This window comes from Oncorhynchus mykiss, chromosome 10, assembly GCF_013265735.2.
Source record: "Oncorhynchus mykiss isolate Arlee chromosome 10, USDA_OmykA_1.1, whole genome shotgun sequence".
NCBI lineage: Eukaryota > Metazoa > Chordata > Actinopteri > Salmoniformes > Salmonidae > Oncorhynchus > Oncorhynchus mykiss.
Window position 1 is genome coordinate 86,926,765 of NC_048574.1, and position 10,000 is coordinate 86,936,764.

The window sequence follows — 10,000 nt, forward strand, 5'->3', positions numbered from 1 at the left end:
CTTAAATACTGATAAACACAGCTGGGTCCTTAAACACTGATAAACACAGCTGGGTCCTTAACTCCTGATAAAACACAGCTGGGTCCTTAACTCCTGATAAACACAGCTGGGTCCTTAAATACTGATAAACACAGCTGGGTCCTTAAATACTGATAAACACAGCTGGGTCCTTAAATACTGATAAACACAGCTGGGTCCTTAAATACTGATAAACACAGCTGGGTCCTTAAATACTGATAAACACAGCTGGGTCCTTAAATACTGATAAACACAGCTGGGTCCTTAAATACTGATAAACACAGCTGGGTCCTTAAACACTGATAAACACAGCTGGGTCCTTAAATACTGATAAACACAGCTGGGTCCTTAAATACGGATAAACACAGCTGGGTCCTTAAATACGGATAAACACAGCTGGGTCCTTAAATACTGATAAACACAGCTGGGTTCTTAACCACTGATAAACACAGCTGGGTCCTTAAATACTGATAAACACAGCTGGGTCCTTAACTCCTGATAAAACACAGCTGGGTCCTTAACTCCTGATAAACACAGCTGGCTCCTTAACTACTGATAAACACAGCTGGGTCCTTAAATACTGATAAACACAGCTGGGTCCTTAAATACTGATAAACACAGCTGGGTCCTTAAATACTGATAAACACAGCTGGGTCCTTAAATACTGATAAAACACAGCTGGGTCCTTAAATACTGATAAACACAGCTGGGTCCTTAACTACTGATAAACACAGCTGGGTCCTTAAATACTGATAAACACAGCTGGGTCCTTAACTCCTGATAAAACACAGCTGGGTCCTTAAATACTGATAAACACAGCTGGGTTCTTAACCGCAGCTCAGGTTGAAACGTTTCTAACCTGTCTATCTACGGGTAACAGAGTTGGCATGTTGTGTCCTAGCAGATCAGTTTAAACCGTTTCTAACCTGTCTATCTACGGGTAACAGAGTTGGCATGTTGTGTCCTAGCAGCTCAGTTTAAACCGCTTCTAACCAAAGCAACAGAAAATGACCTTAAAGACTAGAACAGTGAGACAGGGTGACAGGGTGACAGGGAGACAGGGAGACGGGGAGACAGGGTGACAGGGTGACAGTGAGACAGTATGACAGGGAGACAGGGTGACAGTGAGACAGGGTGACAGGGTGAGCACCTGTTCTTACACTGTGATTTGACTATTAGTTGTTCAACGTTTCTTCTGAAAAATATAATTTCTGAAAATGGTCTGAGAAGAACAACATTGGCAGGGCAATTCAAGCAAAGCCAATATGCGGAGGTAAAGTATTGGGCCTGTAGTTTACGCCACAAACCTCATTGCTACAGAACTGTTTTATAATTGTGACCTTGACTCAGAAAAGGTTGGTGACCATTGCGATAAAGGATCAACGTTTCTGACACTGACAGAGCCTACGACCAAGACGTAGTGGTACTGAACCAGCAGACCTAGACCCTGTCTCACTGAACCAGCAGACCTAGACCCTGTCTCACTGAACTAGCAGACCTAGACCCTGTCTCACTGAACCAGCCAAGACGTAGTGGTACTGAACCAGCAGACCTAGACCCTGTCTCACTGAACCAGCCAAGACGTAGTGGTACTGAACCAGCAGACCTAGATCCTGTCACACTGAACCATCCAAGACGTAGTGGTACTGAACCAGCAGACCTAGACCCTGTCTCACTGAACCAGCAGACCTAGACCCTGTCTCACTGAACCAGCAGACCTAGACCCTGTCTCACTGAACCAGCAGACCTAGACCCTGTCACACTGAACCATCCAAGACGTAGTGGTACTGAACCAGCAGACCTAGACCCTGTCTCACTGAACCAGCAGACCTAGACCCTGTCTCACTGAACCAGCCAAGACGTAGTGGTACTGAACCAGCAGACCTAGACCCTGTTACACTGAACCAGCCAAGACGTAGTGGTACTGAACCAGCCAAGACGTAGTGGTACTGAACCAGCAGACCTAGACCCTGTCTCACTGAACCAGCAGACCTAGACCCTGTCACACTGAACCATCCAAGACATAGTGGTACTGAACCAGCAGACCTAGACCCTGTCTCACTGAACCAGCAGACCTAGACCCTGTTACACTGAACCAGCCAAGACGTAGTGGTACTGAACCATCCAAGACGTAGTGGTACTGAACCAGCAGACCTAGACCCTGTCTCACTGAACCAGCAGACCTAGACCCTGTCTCACTGAACCAGCAGACCTAGACCCTGTCTCACTGAACCAGCCAAGACGTAGTGGTACTGAACCAGCAGACCTAGACCCTGTCACACTGAACCATCCAAGACGTAGTGGTACTGAACCAGCAGACCTAGACCCTGTCTCACTGAACCAGCAGACCTAGACCCTGTCTCACTGAACCAGCAGACCTAGACCCTGTCTCACTGAACCAGCAGACCTAGACCCTGTCACACTGAACCATCCAAGACGTAGTGGTACTGAACCAGCAGACCTAGACCCTGTCTCACTGAACCAGCAGACCTAGACCCTGTCTCACTGAACCAGCCAAGACGTAGTGGTACTGAACCAGCAGACCTAGACCCTGTTACACTGAACCAGCCAAGACGTAGTGGTACTGAACCAGCCAAGACGTAGTGGTACTGAACCAGCAGACCTAGACCCTGTCTCACTGAACCAGCAGACCTAGACCCTGTCACACTGAACCATCCAAGACATAGTGGTACTGAACCAGCAGACCTAGACCCTGTCTCACTGAACCAGCAGACCTAGACCCTGTTACACTGAACCAGCCAAGACGTAGTGGTACTGAACCATCCAAGACGTAGTGGTACTGAACCAGCAGACCTAGACCCTGTCTCACTGAACCAGCAGACCTAGACCCTGTCTCACTGAACCAGCAGACCTAGACCCTGTCTCACTGAACCAGCAGACCTAGACCCTGTCTCACTGAACCAGCAGACCTAGACCCTGTCTCACTGAACCAGCCAAGATGTAGTGGTACTGAACCAGCAGACCTAGACCCTGTCTCACTGAACCAGCCAAGACGTAGTGGTATTGAACCAGCAGACCTAGACCCTGTCACACTGAACGAACCAAGATGTAGTGGTACTGAATAAGCAGACCTAGACCCTGTCTCACTGAACCAGCAGACCTAGACCCTGTCTCACTGAACCAGCCAAGACGTAGTGGTACTGAACCAGCAGACCTAGACCCTGTCTCACTGAACCAGCAGACCTAGACCCTGTCACACTGAACCATCCAAGACGTAGTGGTACTGAACCAGCAGACCTAGACCCTGTCTCACTGAACCAGCAGACCTAGACCCTGTCTCACTGAACCAGCTAAGACGTAGTGGTACTGAACCAGCAGACCTAGACCCTGTTACACTGAACCAGCCAAGACGTAGTGGTACTGAACCAGCCAAGACGTAGTGGTACTAAACCAGCAGACCTAGACCCTGTCTCACTGAACCAGCAGACCTAGACCCTGTCACACTGAACGAACCAAGATGTAGTGGTACTGAATCAGCAGACCTAGACCCTGTCTCACTGAACCAGCAGACCTAGACCCTGTCTCACTGAACCAGCCAAGACGTAGTGGTACTAAACCAGCAGACCTAGACCCTGTCTCACTGAACCAGCAGACCTAGACCCTGACTCACTGAACCAGCAGACCTAGACCCTGTCACACTGAACCAGCAGACCTAGACCCTGTCACACTGAACCAGCAGACCTAGACCCTGTCACACTGAACCAGCAGACCTAGACCCTGTCTCACTGAACCAGCAGACCTAGACCCTGTCTCACTGAACCAGCAGACCTAGACCCTGTCTCACTGAACCAGCAGACCTATACCCTGTCTCACTGAACCAGCAGACCTAGACCCTGTCACACTGAACCAGCAGACCTAGACCCTGTCACACTGAACCAGCAGACCTAGACCCTGTCTCACTGAACCAGCAGACCTAGACCCTGTCTCACTGAACCAGCAGACCTAGACCCTGTCTCACTGAACCAGCAGACCTAGACCCTGTCTCACTGAACCAGCAGACCTAGACCCTGTCACACTGAACCAGCAGACCTAGACCCTGTCACACTGAACCAGCAGACCTAGACCCTGTCTCACTGAACCAGCAGACCTAGACCCTGTCTCACTGAACCAGCAGACCTAGACCCTGTCTCACTGAACCAGCAGACCTAGACCCTGTCTCACTGAACCAGCAGACCTAGACCCTGTCTCACTGAACCAGCAGACCTAGACCCTGTCACACTGAACCAGCCAAGACGTAGTGGTACTGAACCAGCCAAGACGTAGTGGTACTGAACCAGCAGACCTAGATCCTGTCTCACTGAACCAGCAGACCTAGACCCTGTCACACTGAACCAGCAGACCTAGACCCTATCACACTGAACCAGCAGACCTAGACCCTGTCTCACTGAACCAGCCAAGACGTAGTGGTACTGAACCAGCAGACCTAGACCCTGTCACACTGAACCAGCAGACCTAGACCCTGTCTCACTGAACCAGCCAAGACGTAGTGGTACTGAACCAGCAGACCTAGACCCTGTCTCACTGAACCAGCCAAGACGTAGTGGTACTGAACCAGCAGACCTAGACCCTGTCTCAATGAACCAGCAGACCTAGTCCCTGTCTCACTGAACCAGCAGACCTAGACCCTGTCACACTGAACCAGCAGACCTAGACCCTGTCTCACTGAACCAGCAGACCTAGACCCTGTCTCACTGAACCAGCAGACCTAGACCCTGTCTCACTGAACCAGCAGACCTAGACCCTGTCTCACTGAACCAGCAGACCTAGACCCTGTCACACTGAACCAGCAGACCTAGACCCTGTCTCACTGAACCAGCCAAGACGTAGTGGTACTGAACCAGCAGACCTAGACCCTGTCACACTGAACCAGCAGACCTAGACCCTGTCACACTGAACCAGCGAAGACGTAGTGGTACTGAATTAGCAGACCTAGACCCTGTCACATTGAATCAGCCAAGATGTCCGAAAATCGTTTACAACCTAAGAATTTTTCCACGATATCGACAAAGTCGTGGAATTAGACGGCTAAACCCGTGCAGTCTCTACGGGCATTTAGTTTGTTGAAATCTGCCAAAAATGTTGGCACTTTAGCCTTTAATTCATATAAAAAAAAATATGATTTATTGAATTCTCCATGTGGTCTATATTAAAAGGGCACTTCATTTAATAACAGTCTTTTAAAATTCAATATTAGTGCACAATTTATACTTAGTTGGCACAATTTAGACTTAAAATATCATAGGGCACTCTTTGTGTAACAACCCAGTTATTACTAGACTTGATGTTTAATCTGTCTCTCCGGTCTGATGTTTAATCTGTCTCTCTCTGGTTGATGTTTAATCTGTCTCTCTCTGATGTTTAATCTGTCTCTCTCTGGTTGATATTTAATCTGTCTCTCTCTGGTCTGATGTTTAATCTGTCTCTCTCTGGTTGATGTTTAATCTGTCTCTCTCTGGTTGATATTTAATCTGTCTCTCTCTGGTCTGATGTTTAATCTGTCTCTCTCCGGTCTGATGTTTAATCTGTCTGTCTCTCTGGTTGATATTTAATCTGTCTCTCTCTGGTCTGATGTTTAATCTGTCTCTCTCCGGTCTGATGTTTAATCTGTCTGTCTCTCTGGTTGATATTTAATCTGTCTCTCTCTGGTCTGATGTTTAATCTGTCTCTCTCCGGTCTGATATTTAATCTGTCTGTCTCTCTGGTTGATATTTAATCTGTCTCTCTCTGGTCTGATGTTTAATCTGTCTCTCTGGTCTGATGTTTAATCTGTCTCTCTCTGGTTTATGTTTTATCTGTCTCTCCGGTTGATATTTAATCTGTCTCTCTCTGGTTGATATTTAATCTGTCTCTCTCTGGTTGATGTTTAATCTGTCTCTCTCCGGTCTGATGTTTAATCTGTCTCTCTCTGGTTGATGTTTAATCTGTCTCTCTCTGGTTGATGTTTAATCTGTCTCTCTCCGGTCTGATGTTTAATCTGTCTCTCTCTGGTTGATGTTTAATCTGTCTCTCTCTGGTTGATATTTAATCTGTCTCTCTCTGGTTGATGTTTAATCTGTCTCTCTCTGGTTGATGTTTAATCTGTCTCTCTCTGGTTGATATTTAATCTGTCTCTCTCTGGTCTGATGTTTAATCTGTCTCTCTCCGGTCTGATGTTTAATCTGTCTCTCTCTGGTCTGATGTTTAATCTGTCTCTCTCTGGTTTATGTTTAATCTGTCTCTCCGGTTGATGTTTAATCTGTCTCTCCGGTTGATGTTTAATCTGTCTCTCTGGTCTGATGTTTAATCTGTCTCTCTCTGGTTTATGTTTTATCTGTCTCTCCGGTTGATGTTTAATCTGTCTCTCTCTGGTTGATGTTTAATCTGTCTCTCTCTGGTTTATGTTTAATCTGTCTCTCTCCGGTCTGATGTTTAATCTGTCTCTCTCTGGTTGATGTTTAATCTGTCTCTCTCTGGTCTGATGTTTAATCTGTCTCTCTCTGGTTGATGTTTAATCTGTCTCTCTCTGGTCTGATGTTTAATCTGTCTCTCTCCGGTTGATGTTTAATCTGTCTCTCTCTAGTTTATGTTTAATCTGTCTCTCTCTGGTTGATGTTTAATCTGTCTCTCTCTGGTTGATATTTAATCTGTCTCTCTCCGGTTGATGTTTAATCTGTCTCTCCGGTTGATGTTTAATCTGTCTCTCTCTGGTCTGATGTTTAATCTGTCTCTCTCTGGTCTGATATTTAATCTGTCTCTCTCTGGTCTGATATTTAATCTGTCTCTCTCTGGTTGATGTTTAATCTGTCTCTCTGGTCTGATATTTAATCTGTCTCTCTCCGGTCTGATGTTTAATCTGTCTCTCTCTGGTTGATGTTTAATCTGTCTCTCTCCGGTCTGATGTTTAATCTGTCTCTCTCTGGTTGATGTTTAATCTGTCTCTCTCTGGTCTGATGTTTAATCTGTCTCTCTCTGGTTGATGTTTAATCTGTCTCTCTCCGGTCTGATGTTTAATCTGTCTCTCTCTGGTCTGATGTTTAATCTGTCTCTCTCCGGTCTGATGTTTAATCTGTCTCTCTGGTCTGATATTTAATCTGTCTCTCTGGTCTGATGTTTAATCTGTCTCTCTCTGGTTGATGTTTAATCTGTCTCTCTCTGGTTGATGTTTAATCTGTCTCTCTCTGGTTGATATTTAATCTGTCTCTCTCTAGTTTATGTTTAATCTGTCTCTCTCCGGTTGATGTTTAATCTGTCTCTCTCTGGTTGATGTTTAATCTGTCTCTCTCTGGTTGATATTTAATCTGTCTCTCTCCGGTTTATGTTTAATCTGTCTCTCTCTGGTTGATGTTTAATCTGTCTCTCTGGTCTGATGTTTAATCTGTCTCTCTCTGGTCTGATATTTAATCTGTCTCTCTCTGGTTGATGTTTAATCTGTCTCTCTGGTCTGATGTTTAATCTGTCTCTCTCCGGTTGATGTTTAATCTGTCTCTCTCTGGTTGATGTTTAATCTGTCTCTCTCTGGTTGATATTTAATCTGTCTCTCTCCGGTTTATGTTTAATCTGTCTCTCTCTGGTTGATGTTTAATCTGTCTCTCTGGTTGATGTTTAATCTGTCTCTCTCTGGTTGATGTTTAATCTGTCTCTCTCTGGTTGATATTTAATCTGTCTCTCTCTGGTCTGATATTTAATCTGTCTCTCTCCGGTTGATGTTTAATCTGTCTCTCTCCGGTTGATGTTTAATCTGTCTCTCTCTGGTTGATATTTAATCTGTCTCTCTCTGGTTGATGTTTAATCTGTCTCTCTCTGGTTGATGTTTAATCTGTCTCTCTCTGGTTGATGTTTAATCTGTCTCTCCGGTTGATGTTTAATCTGTCTCTCTCTGGTCTGATGTTTAATCTGTCTCTCTGGTCTGATGTTTAATCTGTCTCTCTCTGGTCTGATATTTAATCTGTCTCTCTCCGGTTGATGTTTAATCTGTCTCTCTCCGGTTGATGTTTAATCTGTCTCTCTCTGGTTGATATTTAATCTGTCTCTCTCTGGTCTGATGTTTAATCTGTCTCTCTGGTCTGATGTTTAATCTGTCTCTCTCTGGTCTGATATTTAATCTGTCTCTCTCTGGTCTGATATTTAATCTGTCTCTCTGGTCTGATGTTTAATCTGTCTCTCTCTGGTTGATGTTTAATCTGTCTCTCTCTGGTTGATGTTTAATCTGTCTCTCTCTGGTCTGATATTTAATCTGTCTCTCTCCGGTTGATGTTTAATCTGTCTCTCTCTGGTCTGATGTTTAATCTGTCTCTCTGGTCTGATGTTTAATCTGTCTCTCTCTGGTCTGATGTTTAATCTGTCTCTCTCTGGTTGATGTTTAATCTGTCTCTCTCTGGTTGATGTTTAATCTGTCTCTCTCTGGTCTGATATTTAATCTGTCTCTCTCTGGTCTGATATTTAATTTGTCTCTCCGGTCTGATATTTAATCTGTCTCTCTCTGGTCTGATGTTTAATCTGTCTCTCTCTGGTTGATGTTTAATCTGTCTCTCTCTGGTTGATGTTTAATCTCTTTCCAGCAGCTGATGGGGAGGAGTTTGTGAGTGTCCTGACTGAGTTGCTGTTTGAGCTTCACGTCGCTGCCACCCCAGACAAACTGAACAAGGTAACAGACAGTCACCACAGACAAACTCAACAAGGTAACAGACAGTCACTGTCACCACAGACAAACTCAACAAGATAACAGACAGTCACCACAGACAAACTCAACAAGGTAACAGACAGTCCCTGTCACCACAGACAAACTCAACAAGGTAACAGACAGTCCCTGTCACCACAGACAAACTCAACAAGGTAACAGACAGTCCCTGTCACCCCAGACAAACTCAACAAGGTAACAGACAGTCCCTGTCACCCCAGACAAACTCAACAAGGTAACAGACAGTCCTTGTCACCACAGACAAACTCAACAAGGTAACAGACAGTCCCTGTCACCACAGACAAACTCAACAAGGTAACAGACAGTCCCTGTCACCACAGACAAACTCAACAAGGTAACAGACAGTCCTTGTCACCACAGACAAACTCAACAAGGTAACAGACAGTCCCTGTCACCACAGACAAACTCAACAAGGTAACAGACAGTCCCTGTCACCACAGACAAACTCAACAAGGTAACAGACAGTCCCTGTCACCACAGACAAACTCAACAAGGTAACAGACAGTCCTTGTCACCACAGACAAACTCAACAAGGTAACAGACAGTCCCTGTCACCACAGACAAACTCAACAAGGTAACAGACAGTCCCTGTCACCACAGACAAACTCAACAAGGTAACAGACAGTCCCTGTCACCACAGACAAACTCAACAAGGTAACAGACAGTCCCTGTCACCACAGACAAACTCAACAAGGTAACAGACACACAGTTTTAATTGAATCTACTGAATTAGAGTTCATTATTTTAGGTTAAAGTTTAGTGATGTCATGTCAATTCATCCCCAGGCCAGGATGAGAGCGCATGATTGGGTGAGAGAGGTGGAGAAACCTGTCGTTGTCACGGAAACCATCGGGGGGGGCGACGGAGGAGGAGCAAAGAGGAGAACCTGAAACAAGAGAGGGAGAAGAAGAGAAGAAAGAGGGGGAGGAGCTGGAGGAGGAGAAAGAGGAGGAGGAGCTAAAGGAGGAGAAAGAGGAGGAGGAGCTAAAGGAGAAGAAAGAGGGGGAGGAGATAAAGGAGAATGAGGAAGAGAGACGATCCAGGTCTGTAGAGGTGAGATCTGATGTTGGACAGATGTCTGTCTGTCTGTCTCTCATGTTCTCTTTCCCTCGCTTTTCGTTTTAAGCACGTAGTGTGTGTTAATGTTTATACATTGTGTGTGTGCTTGTGTGTGTGTGTGTGTCTAGGCAGTGTACCTGTGTTCAGTGGGCTCCCTGGCGGAGGTGACAGCCCGCAGTATCGAACAGCTCCACAAGGTGGCAGAGTTGATCCTCCACGGACAGG

The 10,000-nt window shown here is 45.7% G+C and overlaps 1 protein-coding gene across 1 annotated transcript in view; it reads left to right on the forward strand.

The window, feature by feature from the left end:
• Positions 1-10,000, forward strand: part of LOC110512499 (protein NOXP20) — an 18,460-nt gene that overhangs the window by 6,193 nt on the left and 2,267 nt on the right. Inside the window, 4 exon segments of the mRNA XM_036934397.1 lie at positions 8,580-8,662; positions 9,502-9,594; positions 9,596-9,769; positions 9,904-10,000. The exon segment at positions 9,904-10,000 is cut by the window's right edge and continues 43 nt beyond it. Of these exon segments, the coding sequence (XP_036790292.1) occupies positions 8,580-8,662; positions 9,502-9,594; positions 9,596-9,769; positions 9,904-10,000 (447 nt within the window).